Consider the following 17,660-nt stretch of genomic DNA (forward strand, 5'->3'; position numbering starts at 1 on the left):
AGAGCTGGGGATATAGCAAAGGAAGTGGACCTCCATATACACACATAGAGCATACAGAAACTGCAAAATCCATTTGAATAAGAATGAGGTTAAACAATCATCCTTACAACACAATACACTTAATGGAAGATTTCTGATGCTTTTCTTAAAAAGACAGAGGCCAAGAAACAACCCAGTACAACTCATGATAAAACCTACATATCTTACACACTTTTTGTCATACGTTTAAAACAATGGTGATGCTTTTACACTACAAAAATGAACAGCCCTGACCCATACCACTAATTCATGATGGAATAGAGTCAGACAAAAAAAAATTATCTCCAAGTGAATTCTTACAGGAAGTAAAATATTAATTTGGTCAAACTTGGTGACAACTTACATGCCTTGACATACACAAAGTTTCACGTTTGGTGAATGTTAAAAATAAAGGTTAAGGTGCCTTGAAGATTCAGATATCTTTAATCTTGGCAAGGGGATGAGCAGTGGTTTTTTTCAGGATTCCAGCACTAGAATTAAATGCCCAAATTTTATCTCACTAACATCTTGACCCTTCAGTCCTTTTTCTGAATCTGACCCTTTCCTCCAAAGTCACCAAAGTTTTAGTCAACAATTTGTCTGCTACTGTTCATCTAATCGCTTGTTGCTCCTGGCAATAATAATTTGACAGACATTGATGTTTTTAACAAAGAATGAAGCCACAGGAAAATCCCCAAATCAGTCTAGACATTTTGCCTCGAAGGACTTTGCCTGACTTATGCCAAAATATTGCTAAACTGCTACAGCTGACTCCGCTTCCCTGCTACAGAGGATACTAAAATGCTTCACACATGTTTGAAGAAGAATCCCAGTAATGTTGTGCCCTTTCAAAACGTACTTTAGAAGTTTACAAAATCCACATGGAATACACTCCCTATTATTTACATACAGAAAAGACAATACTTTGAGCAAATACTTTTACAGTGGCCCTAACAATAGCCAACTTCCTTTCTTACTCTGGCAAAATCTTCCCTGAACATTTGCAGGGGTTTGTTAGAGGAGAACCGTTTTAGGATTTTCTTTTCTTCTATTAATGACCAGGTTGGACAGTTTGCAGACTATCTCTTCTCCCTATCTCAACCCAAACTGTGGACATCTTGTAATGATTTTTTGGGGGAGTGGAAGAACATCTGCCTCCCAGAATTCAGCATCAAAGTATGTGCATGATTCTCTCTGACACACTATTGTTTTGTATCTTGTCATTACTATGTTTATATATAGTCATTCTCTCCTATGCAGGCAGATGCTGTAATGGCCCATAAGTAAATGTAATTGCTTAATATTCAAAGAGTGGTTAATGTTGGCTATGAACAGATGCTGTAATTTAGTGTAGTCTCAAAAAGAACTAATCTCTACATATTTTCTACACAGATTAGAAAGAATCCTAGTATCAGCTGATCTGTGTGGATATCTGTAAGGAGGTTATAGACATGAATCAGAGAAATGTCTCTAAACATGCTTAAGTTTATTCTCCTTCGATGAGTATTCCTGCTTCCTATTTCTATTTTTTTTTTAGCTCAGCTCCATTGTTCTGATTAGCTAAATATAAACTTCTATAATCTGCAAAAACTCTATTATCAACAGATGATTAACTATATATGCAATACAAACACCCCCCCCTCTCCCCCCCCCAAAAAAAAGTGTGTCACTCTTGCAGTAAATTTCCACAGGTACAGCAGATCTTGAGGAAAATTTTAAGATAATGTATAAATGATCAGCAAGCAGAAAAAAAACCCAAAAGTGTATCACTTTTTTTTTTTTTTTAGTAAGATTCTTATAAAGCTATCCCTCAATTTTGAATTAGTGATCAGACTTTGCCTTGCCACCCACATATGAAGGATTCCTAAAGAATAGCATTCTAACATGTCCTGCTCTTTTTTCAGCTGTTTGTAGCTATTCCTTTCACAAGGTTCTCGGCTTCCCTGGACTGGTGGCATTGGTGAGCAACTCTCTAGAATTCCCTGAATTCATGCTGACAACTCCTTAACCATCGTATCGTCTTCCCAGGGCTGTTTGTTTACATATCTGACATAGAACCTGGTCACAATCTTCTACCTACCACTCCTCTTCTGCTTCCATTTTTGGTTGCTTCTCTTCCAGATCATGAAAGGCAAAGCTTTTTAAATGTTCCTGCTACCTTTCTTGCTTTAGCAGAAACATTTCAAGCGTTCAATGCTTTGTTAAGTTTGGGTATTTCAGCCTTTATATATTGTGGTTGTGTTACTTTGTACAAACACATGATATGACACAACAAGATGCTTTGTGTTAAAGACAAAAAACTTTGAGATCTTTGCACATTTCACAGTATGTCAAAAACAAGTATTACAGAAATCAGTCTCAGCCTACTCTGATTAAAGGAAAATGGTAGTCTACCTGACTTCCTGATACTCTAATTCTTTTAAAAGGTATGCTCCAGGGAACACTTGACTTCTGGAAAGTGAAGTCTTTCCCCCACCCACCTCTTCCCAGGCTTGCAGGATCATACTTCACATTTGTTCCTATTTAAATTAAGAAGCAGAAAAGAAACATGAAACTACCTTAAGCAAAAATGAACAAGTCTGGTCTAAGAAGTCTATCCCTTATTTGCTATCTTTGGAAAGGGTGGATTTTCAATTAACACTTAAACTTTCCCGAATTTCTGTGGGATTTATAAGGATAGAAAAGAAATATGTATTTTCAAAGATCAGGAATTTGTTATTAACATAACAAAATAAAAATAATAATAAAAAAATTCAACTGGCTGATTTTATCCCAGGTAGTTTAGAATTGAAGTAAATCATGGATTCTGTCATTTTTTAACAACAGAGGTTCCAGAGGTTTTACTAGTTATTAGAGATTTGCATTTTTGATTTTAAAATTTTTAACTTGTTCATTACTAATATTTACCGTGGTTCATTACTAAGAACTCACAAATTAGGACATACTAGAACTAAGAGTAGTGCTGCAACATAACATTTATCCCCTTAACAAATTTATATGTCCTTTTACCTAAAATCCCAAGGAAAACCCCAGAATTTTGCAAGTTTGTGGTCAATATATTTAGAGATCTTACATTCACGAACACATCTGGAAGTAAACACTCTAGACCTATCACATCAGATGGTGCATTTAAATAGAGATGGAGTTTAAAAGCAGTATTGCACCTTACCCACAGTGTAACTGAAAAGCCTGTGTTACTCAAAGCACTAATTCAGATGGACAGTTTCTTTCCAAGGAATGCATGTTTGACTGTTGTTTTTCTCCACACTGTTGTTGCATAAAGGTCACAACTGTATAAAATACACAGGCATAGGATCATGATCCCATGTGGAGTCAGCCAAAATTAATATCATTCCCAGCTTTGTGAATGACTTGCAACATGAGTAACAAAATTATTTTCTCTTCTTTGTTCATCTGTACAATGATACTTACCTTCATCAGGTTGTGGGAATTGATTAGGGATATGTTAATATTTAGGAAGCATCATAAGCTGCATCCATTCCTACAAAAATCTGTCCTACAGTAGCTTGACTAGGTTTTTCAGGACAACGATTATCTGTCTTTTTTTATTTGTTTGTACAGTTCCCAGAACAATAAGGTCTTAATCCTTGACTTGGACAGCTAGACACCATTGAAACATAAATAATTAGGAAACAATATGAGTTGAGAGATTTTAGCAGAGTGTTATACTTCCCAAGGGGCCAAAGCACAGAGCATTTAAATGGCCAGAATTTAGCCAAAGCTAAGGGAACTGGGGACAAGAAACCATGGCCTTGGTTGCTTCTAACAACTTTGGTGGCTTGTTCTTGAAAGAGCAGGGATACAAAAAAGAAGACTGATGGAATGCATATGTGAGAAAAAAACTATTCAGAGGAGCATAGGAACTGCAAATATAGTTGTCTTTTGAGTGAGGCATTTAGGGCAAGAGCTTTTAATGTATCTGCCAGCTCTACTGTATTTGCAAATCATGAGCAAACACGGTAGAAAAAGTACTGGGTTGTTTGGGGGGTGGGGAGGGAAGGTGGTTTCAAGAAACAGCACATAAACATGCAATTTCCCAAAAGATACACACATCAAGAAAGAGTTGTATGACCAACAGTAGCAGTTGTCTCTTGAGATGTGTTCTTATGCACACAAAGGCTGCACTTCTTATGAGTATACCCACTACATTCCAGGTAGAATCTCCAAAGTATCAGCTGTGTGTCATATACTAAGAATACCTCCCTGCTTCCTATCAGAAGCAAAAAGGTTGAAGCCAGTCCAAGCACTTAAGCAGCTCTTTATTTCAAATAGTCCTTCATCTTCAGCATCTAATAGCTTCAAGTATCAAGCATAAAGGGTATGACATGGAATTTGTGCCAACATTTCTAAGGAAAACAATTACTGAACAATTAAGTAACAGCTTCTTCATTGCCTGTCCTCACATTTTTCTGTTGTTAGTGACTTCTAAGCTTTGTACTCTCTGAAAGTGAGTATCAGAAACTTGGGCTTGTTTAGAATTGAAAGACTGATGGGAAGTATGACTGCCAGCATTAACATGAAAAATAATTCCTTCCAAGTGACAAAAGAAATGCTCTGTTTCCAGTCAGTCTGGAAGATACCTGGAGGACAGGCAATTTCCACAAGGTGATGAATGAAAAGGAAGTAGAATGTCGAGACGAAAGGCTGGAATGTTTCCAGTAAACTGTGAATGCAGGGTGAGGCAAATTAAAGCAGTCTTCAGGGCAAATAAAGGCAAAAGAGTCAGGGTTTAATACACTACCCATAACTTTAATTCTCTTTAATAAAGTTAATGTTGAAGCAATATATTAGGAAAAAATGAAGAACTACAACAGAGACTAAGTAAATATTATTTTCAGCCACTAATCAAAGTATGTATAATACACATGCAAAAAGAAACAAAATAAACATTTACCTAGATGTAGCAAGTTATATTATCTCAGTATTTTAGAACAGCCTGTATCCCACTAAATTACTATAAAATGTCATTATTACACTGTGCATCCAAAACCCTTTGATACTCAGTCAACAATACATATTTTATATAGACACCTAACTTAAACATATAAACCCACTCATTTAAGTAATACATTTAATGTACAATAAAAATTAAAGAAAACTGTCTTTCCAGCTATCAACCCCTCTTGTATTTGACAGTTAACTAATCATAAATTTGAACACATTAGAATGATAAGGATTTTGTTAAAAGACTCAGAAGATGCATACAGTTTGATGTGATCGGAAAGAGATGCTGAAGCTCTGTTCTTGAAAGAAGAGAAATAAAGTTACCTTTTTTTCTTTTTAATTGGAGTAAATGGAAAAAAGGTCTTAGAAAGTCTTAATGTCTTACCTGTTGGTATGCTTCATAGATTGTATCAAACAAGAAAGCCTGAGGCATTTCACTCGCTCTGTACCTGGCACGTTCCAGTGAGTGGTCTAAGCAGCCATCAGCAGCAGAGGCAATAACAGTAGAAACTAAAGGACGGATTGCTCCAGCTGCCTGTGAAAGAAAACACAACACGAGACCTCAGTGTTATTAATATTAATTTATATCACATAGCTTTAGTCAAAAAAAGCTTGAAATTTATTTTTATCCCTTCTTTATCTTTCCTGTATCTTAAAATATATAAGTCATACTACTTAGTCTGTATGAGACTTTCAAGATTAATGGAGCATGGAAGACTATGTAAGTACACACTGAGGGACACCTTACCAAAAAAAAAAGAAATCTTAAGCCCCTCATAAACATCTACTGCAAATACATGCACAGATCTGAGATGTTCATTCTTCAGACTTTCTTCTGTATACATAGTAGGCAGCTTCAGTGAGGACAGTTCTAGGCCTATTGTGATAGCAAACAGCAGCAGACAAACCTGAGAAGCCTTGACAATCCACAACACCTATTGCTTTCACAGATCTCAACTTGATCTAAATAGATCTAAACTGATCAGAACCATACTACAAGAAAAGTTTAAAAAAATTGAGCTTGTTCCTCTGTGTTGAATTCACCCTGTGAAATGCCAAGTAATCACATTTACCAGTGAAATCAGAGGGAACACAGCATATACATCTGAAAGCACTCAATAACCAGCAGCACTGTGCTGCTGAACAGATATTTAAATGCTTATATTTCAGTTTCAGTTTTGCTTAGATTTGAAACCAATTAAACACATACCTTTGATTTTTTCATCAATATATAGTATTAAAGATCTGCGGCATCTCTGAAACAGAACTCTCCTATGTGGATTTAGGCATTTTGATACCAGAAAGTTACTCACACTACATCAGTGACTTATCAAATGCTCACATGCTTTGGATGTAGCTCAAAAAAACTGGGACAAGAGTGGTTCATACAATATGAAGAATGTAATGGCAGAACACTGCTTACGAAGTCACAGGGCAAAAAGCATGCTCCTCATCAATGCTAACCACTGAGAACAGCATCTTCACACTATACTGCTTATTATCAATTTTTAAGAATAATAAAAAAAGAATAATTGATGCTTCTTCAAAACATGTGGAATTATCCAACATCTTAAATCAGTATACCTAGAAAATCATTCCCAGTGGTGAATTCTGACACTTTTCACTGAAGTCACAGATTTTCTGAGGTTTAGTGAATTTTGACACAGAAAAAAAAAGTCCCTTATCACATATCAGCACTGCTGTTATTGATATTACTTATCTCTGTTGGCAAATCCTGCCCTAATATGAGTCCTGTCCATTCTCAGAAGATTTCTGACCTCAGAAAGAGAAAGAACAAGTTCTCTTCTCTCCCCCTTTTACACTACTAAACAATTAAACAAAGAGTAACGCAGTCCGCGTGTTGAGCACTTTATGAGCTCTAAACTACAGTTTAGTAAACTACTTAGTTCATTCTTTTACAGAATGAATACAGAGATGTGAACCAATTTCTCATGCCCAAAGAGTTCTGATATGCATGAGCAACCAGGGCAGGGTGAAGGAAGTGAAAAGATACAAAAGATTCATGTGACAAGAGATATATCTGAACTACTTTCTCAAAATCTGAAAAGCACTTTTTCTTTCTAATACATGGGAAGAGATACCTATATAAAAACTACATGGAGCAAAACACTATTATCCAAAGGCAAAATGTGGTACAGAAAGACCAGTAAAAATTGTGAAATCACATAATAACTGTCTGTAAAGAACCACAAGAGGTCATCTAGGCCACCTTTCTGTCCTAGACAGGATCAATTTTATTTCTGTAATAGAAAAGACAAACTGAGAAAACTAAACATCACTACAATTTTAATAATATGTCAGGGTATTAAATGAGGTGTAAATTTAACGGACGTACTTAGAGCAAAAGCTGTGCATAGCAGAAGTAGAGAGACTAAATTATCTGTAATTTGTCCTCCCTCTATTTCTTGTGATTCAAGGACATGCATTATTACATCTATATCCCAGCTGCTGGGCATTTGGACTATGTTATTTTGCTCTGCCATCATATTTTAATTGGTCATACACACACAAAATTATAAAATTAGAAGGTCATGGGAAAAGAGAGAGAGCAGCATGCTACCCACAGTTTTTCTGTAATTAGCTATATATTTGAATTTTTTTTTCTGGAACAGTTACCATTCCAGAAAGCCATTTAGCCAAAGAGGATTCCTTAGGCTGATCCAATATTTTATTACCGTTTTTAACAATCCTGTCATGTTACATTTTCAGCATAAAACCGGCTGGAAGAATACAATGTGACTTGCGTAACCAAATCTCACAAGTGAAACATGCACTCTGAGGAACAAAAAACCAAACTGCAATTCTAAATAAAATTGAATACTCAGAATTATGTTCTTAAAAGAACTCTGAAACACATTGTTTTCTTGCCATCTGGTTAATTGCACAATAAAAAATTATGAATATCTGTATTGGTATCTTTGTGACAATACTGAACCACAACTCCTGCTCTGCTGAGGCCTAGCTCTTCCAAACAATTCAGAAAGACCTAATTTCTACTAAATCCAAATGCAACATTTTTTTAAACTCTGCAATTAACTTCTCAAGTAATTGAAAGCTTCACGGCACTTAACATTTAACAAGTGCATTTTTCAAACAACTACAGTTTTCTTTTACAATACCCCATAACTGAGTCCAGCGTGGCAGGCTGAGATTTTCCTCTTTCTTCCCACCACTTCAATAAGAAATTACAAATTGGGCACAGGAAGATTTTTTTCTGCAGCAGGTCCACTCAAACTATACCTGACACTGATTGAAAACATGAAATTTAATACAAAGAATAAGATTTATGCCTGACTTTTGATCATGCAAAGGAGAGAAATTCTGTGTATTTAGAAACAGGATAATAAGCAGTCATCTGATTTAAAAAGAAACCCCCAGCTTTTATTACAGAACAGAACAACCCAGTCCATGACTGAAAGCAGAACAGAGAGCTCTGGTACTTAGTAAAGCCAAGAAATTTCAGCTGCTCAGAAAACCTTCATATGATAAGGAGCTGCAGCCCAAAAGCCCCAAAAGCTGAGCTCGAGCATACTTGCTAAGGTGCAGCAGTATTAATACCTTAAAATCCTGAGACAAGATCCAGAAACTGATTGTCTGTTTTGCTCACTACTGGCTCACCTTTCCACAGGACCTTTCCCTGTCTCACAAACACACACAGGCTCCCTCAACCAGATGATGTGACCCAAAACAGGACTGCATTTACCACCCCAGTGACACATGAACTACACTAGTTCCTAAGGCCACTTTCAGACTGGGTGAAATTGGGACCAAGCAAGGGAAAATACTGGCCTGTGGCCCTGCACTATCTTCTTACAGCACAAGAGAGCTGCATCCCAAACACAGGAAACCTTGCATCTGCAGTACTGCTGGCAACATCCCTGAGCTGGTATAAGCCAACAGAGCTGCCAAACCCACACTGGCTCACACAGACCTCACCACATGTGCTTCTGCTTCCAAAACTGGCTCATTGTATCTTCATTCATGGTCTAAGCATAATATTGGGCATGTAAAATCAAAAGAATTGAGCTGTGAGTTTTGTCTTATATGCAGGCCAAAGAGGGGCAGACTTTTAAGAAGTATGGCTCATTCTGCAGTACTTCCTTCTGGTTAGCACAAGCCTCCCCCCAACTCTGAAAAGCACAAAGCCTTTCTGAATTCCAGCTAGCAGCCTTGCAATGAACTGAATGGAAAATTTAGGAATTTAAGACAGGGCGACAGACTACATTTTTTAGTTCAGAAACTTAAATATTAGGGCACAGAAGGGACAATAATACAATAACGCAGTATTGTAGTTAATGGGAGTTCTGTCCCTGATAATTGTGGGGTGTAAGTGAAGAACACAATCACTCAGCTAGTCCACATCTATTCAGTTACAACAAAAAGCATTTTAATTTTTGCAAGGAATTTCCATGTTGGTTTTTGTGGTTATAAATTGGTAACAAAAAATTATTTCCATATTACTAAAAGAGAGTATATACTGAGTCTCAGGTATTTGAATTTGATTTGTTCTAATTTGAGAGGCATTGACTTGCTCTTTATGTCAGGAATGCACAAGTATTTGGCCCAGCTCTCACGCAAGGTTCAGACATGAACTTAAAAATGAATAAAACAAAGAAAACGTGTCCTCATTTAAAATTAGAAGTACTTGCTAATGTCACTGTAAAATCTTTTTTGTACTTTGAATTACCATAGCACAAAATACAAATCCTGTGAGTCTAAAGCAAGTGCCTGGGTCTTAGCCTGACATTTCTCTACTCAGAGTACTTATCTTCTGATTTCTAATAGTTTTGAGTCAGACCTCAAGGAGGTTTCAAAATCATAGATAATGCATCATACACCCTTCTTCAATGTGAATACTTAACAGAGAGTTAAACTGAAATTCTTTAAATGTTCACTTTACAGCCTTCAAGCCACTCTACTTTGCACTAGCTTTGGCATGTCCAGGAAACGCATTTCTTTCCCCCATTTTTGCATATGTTTTTAAATAAACCAGTTAAAGTATTCAAATATGAGTGGACAAGCTCTTAAAATACTCTTTTATAGCCTAACAGACATTGAAATAAATACCACTAACGGGTTATTTTTCTTTTGTATTGGAACACATTGGAAGAAAAAACATCCTCCTAATCTATTACTTCCTTAAAACAATGCTAAAATGTCCTAAGAATAGAGAATTCTATCAACTTCAGGGGAAGTGACAGACTCCTGTCACTCAGAAGTAAGCTCATCCATCGATCTGGTGAAACTGAACCTGCTTCCAGATGCTTTTATAAACAACAGGTGTCTTTTATGACCCATTTTAGACCGCACAAATCAAAAACATTTGCAAAAAGTTCTCAGTTTTGTGCTCCTCTTTTTTGCATAACTGCCTAGACCACAACATGCATTCAAGAATTAAAGATTCAATGGTGATTGAAAAAAAGGTAGAGAATGAAGTGCATGATGAAGGTCAGTATAACAGGGTATTTTCAATGGATACAAGGTGTACTAACCCACCTTTTCACTAAACAGTAACATATTGTTCTCAGTTTATCATACTTCCATTCTAACAAGAAATTGTTTAGATGTATGTATCCAGTGAATCTGTAACCAGGGTGTGCTTAACGATCAGACAACATAGTCAGTTCAATGAATGTTGGATCCAAAAAGTATTAATGACACTTTTTATTACAAAATGAAATATGAATTTTTAGATCACAGAAGCCGCCACACAACATAACAACTTGGCTAACATAATGCAGTGTAGCTTTCTGTTACTGAATATTCATAAACGTTTTAAATACTCATTTTTATTTATAATAAGGTAATATTAGGTAATAAAATGCAAACAGAACCCATTAAAATTATCATAAGGATTAGGCAGTGAGATGGAGCTTTTATCACAAGAAACAAATTATCCAGCTTACAGATATCCAAAGCACAGTGCAATATTCACCTGGGACAAACACACCCCACTTACATCACAACACACCAAGAACAAGTTATCAAAGACCCAAAAGCTCCAAAAGAGCATGAAAACCAACACAACTGCATTGCTGATTTGGTCTTTTTGGGCAGCCAGAGTTGAAACAGAACAATGCTAAATAGCTGCAAAGCTCAACAAGTTGAATGACATGGACTAGGAAGAAAAAAAAGTTGTAGTGGCACAAAATCCTTACAAAAAATGTCAGAACTACAATTCCTTTTGTTTTAGAACAGTGTGGTAACAAACTCAGACAACCACAGATCCTCCAGGCTGGCATACTAAAAAAAGTATGCTGTCTTTGGCATGCCCTTGTTCACAGTAAGCCCCAAGTACTAATGCAGACCCACAAAGTCCACTCACACAGCCAGTCTGGAACCCTCAACTTCAAGTGAGTGGGAATGACAGCTTAAAACTGTAGAGAGTCTAGTCATAAACAGGCAAAGCCTTCCACCTCTCTAACACGACTTCTTTTCTACTTTTTAATTACACCAACAATACTTTCTGTCTCCATTCATAGCCTCTGTCTGCCATGAAATTAATTTTCCCTATGCTATCTTCCCAGCCTCTAGTAGCATTAAGAAAGTGTATATTTTATGTTTTCTTTATTTTATATTTTAATCATCCCAACTAACAATTCAATGTTTTAATATTACTTAGGAATAGGCCTGATATGAGACATAGAAAAGCAAGCCTATGAGTGCTAAGCTTAAAAGAATGTTCCTACTCTTAAGCCCTTACGTGTTTTCTCAATATTTGTATTCATAAATTTTAATTCTTTATTCAGAGTTGTTTTCACCTCTGACAAGCAAAATAGAACTGGAGCAAGGCTCACAAATAATTTAGCCACCCTGCTTTAGAAAAAATAAACTTGGCTTGCATATATACACTGAAAATAGAAGTACATTAGAAATACATTTTCATAATTTCAAAGCAGCTAACTTCTTTGAAACTGTATGATGGAGATGGTGGGGCTTGTCACACTTAGTAGGACAACTATATCCATCTTGGAACTCCATTAGAGCCAGTTTTATAATTGTGAACTTGGTAAACATACAAGCAATTTTATCTTGCTTTTCCATGAAGACAAGGATTGCATTAGGACACTGGTGAACTACATAACAATAACAATCAATGGTAATCTAGACATGCTAGGTATCTAACAGTTTACAAATATGTCCTGGAATGGTTTTTGTTGGGTGAAAGATTATTTATATGTTTCCAAACACTACCATCTCATAAGCATTTCAGTCTAAATTAGGTCTGGCTGTGAACCAGCAGAAGCAGCTCAGAATAACTATGATTAATTTCTTCTCATTTTATTCCATCAAACTGTTTCCACATGTTACTACAGGGAAAGTATTCTTTTACACAGATCAAACTACTTTCCAGGAAGGGCACTCACAGCCATCTACAGTATGAAAAAAAATACAGAAATAAACACAGTACCTCTGATTCATGAAACAGGTAGAAACTTGCATTTCTATTCAGACATCTGCATTCAAACTAATTGTATCTACAGTAATCAACATACTTCAGCCACACTCAGTAATTATCATTTAAGTTAGAAGAGTAGTCTCTACTGAAAGATTTCCTATTTCAAATTTATCAAACAGAACCTTCAAAGGAAAAATTCAAAAACTTAATTATAAGATTAAAATATTTCACATATTTAAGAGGAAGTTCTTCTAAATTTCTTCTATATCTAATAAAACAAAGGCATATAACCATTTTTGTAAAATAAAGCAATTAGAGAATTACTTCTAATGCACATTTAAGGTATAGCATTAAAATACCATATCTTAACCTTATCTTCTTGTTTCTTTTTTTTTTTTTTTTTTGCTTTTCATTTTCTGTATTTTGTATCCAGCTCTTATCTAGGGATACATTTTTTTTTCTATAACCAAAAGTTTTGATCTATGAGTTTTATGATTCCAGAGCAGAGATGGAAGATTTAGAGTATTTCCTCCTCCAATCTACAGAAATCCTAGCAAAACAACTCTATTTCAACAGACAAGAGGGAGGCAGAAACAAAGTCATGACACAAACCATAAGCCACCACTCCTGTACAGAAGAGCAGTTGAAAACAACAATTCAACTACGCAAGCAAAGTTTTCTAAACTTAGGTGTGAACACTTGTTCAAGCCCAAACTAGCCAAGCTTCCAAACTAAACTAATACAAGCCTGGACACAGTCCTCAGAGTTCATAACCTCATTCTGGACCCAGAACCCACCTACTTTCTGGATAGCATGGCAAGGCAGCAGCTTGGTTGCATGGTTTCAACTCAAACCTGTCACAGTCTGCCCCCATAACTCATTCTGTAAATGTCATGTCCAAAAGACCCCCCCAAACCAGCTGTACACTTCTCTTGAAGGACCAGATACTGCAACTAGTCAGTCAGGACTATAGGACAAGCAAGATGACTCAGTAAAGAACAGCGCACCACAATAAAGGTAGAGGTACTGTCATTAGCATGCAGAAACACAAATTTGAGTCCAGGGCATCACATACTTTCACCCACACTCACACCCACACCCACACTCACCCATGTAGCAGATACATAACTTATGTGACTGTGCTGTGGTGGGATCAGGATTCCTTCTACTTATTCCTTCTACTGACAAACAAGCACAGTCTGCAACCTGGGTTGTGTATCCATTAGAAATTAAGGCTGACGAAAAAGGACTACCTTCTTCTGCAAGGGTATCTTCTGTTAAATTCTTTAACAAAAAGAGTAATTCTAAATTGTCTTATTTTGAATTTTGTGGGGAAAAAAACCCCAAAATTCATAATCTTTATGGGTACAGCATGTTTGATTCTCATTAGTGAGCACTAAAATTTCTTTTATGTAGGCAGTATCACCAGCCAGCGCAATTTCAGCTATCTTCACACATTTGCACTGGCAGCTTTTAACTGCCCAAGGACAGAACTGGTTGAAATGTTAAACAAGCCTAGTCTTACACAGATATTAAACCTAATCATCAACTAGACAAAAAGAAGGTTAATTAGAACACATGTAAGGAGTTTTGAACACTATGAAAAAAAGGCTTGTATGCTAAACTTCACCTAATTTCCTTAAAGTCTGTTTACCCAGCTGGCTAGAAGCAACAGTCAAACTCACTAAAATTGGGCACATGTTAATCTTAAACCAACACCAGGAAGGAAGAAGTTATAATTGTGTTTATTCCTAGCTGAAAGAGAGGGGATGTTTAATCAGAAATTTAATATACACTTTGATCCAATGTTAATGAGCTGACACTGTGTTGTACATTGAAATGACTTCAAAGACATAGGATGCCTTAAACAAATGTAATGTATATTTATGACACTGTTTAAGAAAAAGAAAACATTTCTTCTAATGAGGTCACTTTTATCAGAGCATACTATCTGAGTAACTGGGTATAGCACATGTACATCAATACATGTCAGAGCCCCAATCAGCTAGAGCAAAATAAGGAAGATAACAGAAACTGTTGCTCAAAAATTAAGAGTGCACATGTTCTTTTTTACTTTACATAATTTCCGTTCTTTCATAGTTAAAATATTTACTTCTAAGCATCAGTAAATATTGTTTTGGTATTATCAACCACATGCTAAATTCTAAATGTTATTCTGTGGAACAACTAAGATTTCTCAGAGAAAATAGAAAAGATCTCCCTCAAAAAGAGAGAACAATAGGAATACATAACTGAATATATATATATGTTTAAAGTAGAGGAAGGAAGCAGAACTAGGTGTATCACAGGCTGCAATTTTTCAACACACAGCACTGAAAACTAGCTCAAAAACATAGCATAAGTGGAAAAGAAGCAAAGCCAAGTACATAAGCACTAAGAAAAAGAGTGGTACTACAAACAATGACACAACATTTATGTGAACATTTGATTTCATAATAAAATTGGATTTTTTTTTTAAAAAGCAGACTGAAAGTAAGTCGTAAGAATGTCATTTACATTGTCCTTGTATCATGAATTAATGACATAAATTTTTGAAACAATAAAGCATAAAATTATGAAAGTTAGCAGGATTAAACCAGTATATATATATTTAATGCGTCATACAAATTATATAGCATTTCTTCTACTGCATTCTTTATCTGTGCATTCCTTGTGAGAATTCAAGAATGGTGAAGGAAGTCAGTGTTTTTCATAGACACAATAGTACAGAACATTACATAAAATAAATTTTGTCATATTATTAGCCAAAAAAGGTCTTACTATCTTAGTCAACCTATTTAACTATTTTTTTGTCACAATGCAATAACTGGTAATGTTTAACAACATCCTCTCATTTAATAAGGTTTTGTTTTCCTCTAGACAGGTTTTTAAAAAATATTTTAAAGTTTGTGATATAGAGTCTGTATAATGGTACTGAAGATCCATATTAAGTATATGATGCAGACCACACATGGCATCCCACACGTAAGAGCAGCACACGCTGGTGCAGAGCTTCAAGACTTTCTTATGACCTATTTATTCTTTTCAGTTGTCAGCAATAATTGTACATTATACACAATTATGATGGATTCTATAAGATGCGTAATTCAGTCTAAGCAATTCAAACATTGCAAAGCAAATCACGTGGCCAGTATCCCATCATCAGTTTTCAATACTTTTTGAAGCATTTCAAAGCATACTTACAGCTTTACATTTTGGCAGTCACTCAAAATAACTGACACTAAGATGAGATACCAGCACTTTCTTGTTCTAACTCATACTGCAAATCTAGGTAGCAAAATTTAAACAAAACATTTGCTCTAAAATTAATGAAACACAAAACCAATAATTTTTGCCACTAAAATTAACAAGACTGTTTATTTTACTTTGACTGCATAGTCTCCCCTTGCATGAACAAGTAATGAAGCACAGCTTACAGGCAGCAAGACATCTTTCATACCCCACATACTGATTTACATTGCAAAAAGCTATCAGTGATCATGCACTCTGCCACAAAGGATTTTGCATATTACAGTAAATCAATAGAAGGATGAGTTAGCACTTGTATTCAATGGAGCAGAAATCTTGACATAACTGCCACAGGAGTGAAAATTGTTTTTAAGAAGTTTATACTTTAAGAAGAATATTTTATCTCCAGACAGTGTGCATCATTACAAAATCAACCTCATGATGTGAAGGCTACTGATCCACTGCCTGTCATTAAACACATGATTTGCATCATTTTATAAAGAAGAAAAAAAAATCTCTATGTGTTGTAGGAAGACTCTTGCACAATTTAATCAACCAAATGCAAAACTGCAATGTTTAATTAATAACTCTTTCCCACACATACAGTCCTGAGCAACCAAACCCACAGGCACTGGAGTTTGTGGTCATGCAGTGCCCTAAGCAACTCTGCACTTGCTTATCAAATGCCTTTGCGTTATGAACTTGCTCAGCTGCTTCTCTCAGAACTGCTTGTGCCTCTCCTTGCAGCTCACCTTGGACCTGAGCTTCTTTCCCTTACAGCCCATTAGATTCAAAATTTCAAGTTACCTCTTTATACAGGCTTCATCTAATACCTTCTGTTATCAAGGGCCTTGTAAAATGGATCATTACGCCTTACCATGACAGTTTGACTCAAATAGTGACTTTAATACATGTATGTGTGGATTTCATACCTCATGAATTCTCTCCTACATGCTCCAAGGCTCCTCAAGGCAGTTTTAGTTCTATCTGTACCACAGCCCACTTACTTCTTGGAAACAGGAGGATAAGCACAGAACCAGTCCAGCAAACTATTACAGCATATGAAACAGGCCAATTTGGCTTTCTGAAGCTTCACCCAACCTGCAGGGCTGGTGGTGTCCTTGCCACAACCACTCAGATCACAAACTCAGCCAAAATGCAGCTGGGAACATTTCTGCTTGAAAACTCAGATAATCTTTCTTTTCAGGGCAATATTTGGTGAAAAGGGGTAAAATTTACATGCCTAACCCTTAGTCACAGAGGTATGGCTAAGAACCTCTTCCAGATCTTGCCATGTAAGAGTTGCTAGAATGATCCAAGGTCTTTATTCAGCTTCTCATGCATGCTGGACAAGATGAGATTTCCCTTATTTTAAGGAACTATTCTTTAAAACTTTGATCTGCTGCAGGAAGGAGAAATCTGAGGGAGTTTTTTTGCACATCTTTGCTTAAGGTTGCTTCATTTCCCAAACATAATATTGTTTTCTCAGATGAAGCATATAGATTTTAACTAGCCTCAAATCAACAGCAGTACCATCTATGCCATTTCTCTAAATTTGAAGGAGGTACATTTTATAGACATAACAAAAAATTACGGCAACAACCACTTAAATATAGGAAACTATGCTCAGAATTTATTTTCAGGATAAACTAACCCTATTAAAAAAAAAAAAGGAAGGTAAAAATTAATGTGTGTAGACTTTCAGAAGCTAAAAAGTGGTGGATTAAGCTTTTAAAAATACTAGTTTTAGTACTAGGCTGGTTCTGATAGTACAACATACAAATGCTGCAAAGAAAAAAAGGGAGATTATAATTCAGGTTTCTGTCTATGATTTAGGTATTTCAGTTGGCTGAGTTGCATCCTTTCTAATAAATGCAGTGAATCATCTAAATCACTTAAATTGAGACTGGGAAATGACAGAGCTGTTTCTCCCTTTACCAATGCCCTCCCACTGTCAAACATTACATCTTGTTAGGACTAAGACTACAAGTATTTACTAACAATGCAT

The 17,660-nt window shown here is 35.9% G+C and overlaps 1 protein-coding gene across 1 annotated transcript in view; it reads right to left on the reverse strand.

Moving 5' to 3' along the window:
- Positions 1-17,660, reverse strand: part of LOC138106399 (D-ribitol-5-phosphate cytidylyltransferase-like) — a 111,426-nt gene that overhangs the window by 80,305 nt on the left and 13,461 nt on the right. Inside the window, 1 exon segment of the mRNA XM_069006949.1 lies at positions 5,369-5,518. Coding sequence (XP_068863050.1) covers positions 5,369-5,518 — 150 coding nt within the window.

Source organism: Aphelocoma coerulescens, chromosome 2 (genome assembly GCF_041296385.1).
Source record: "Aphelocoma coerulescens isolate FSJ_1873_10779 chromosome 2, UR_Acoe_1.0, whole genome shotgun sequence".
NCBI classification, from domain to species: Eukaryota; Metazoa; Chordata; class Aves; order Passeriformes; family Corvidae; genus Aphelocoma; species Aphelocoma coerulescens.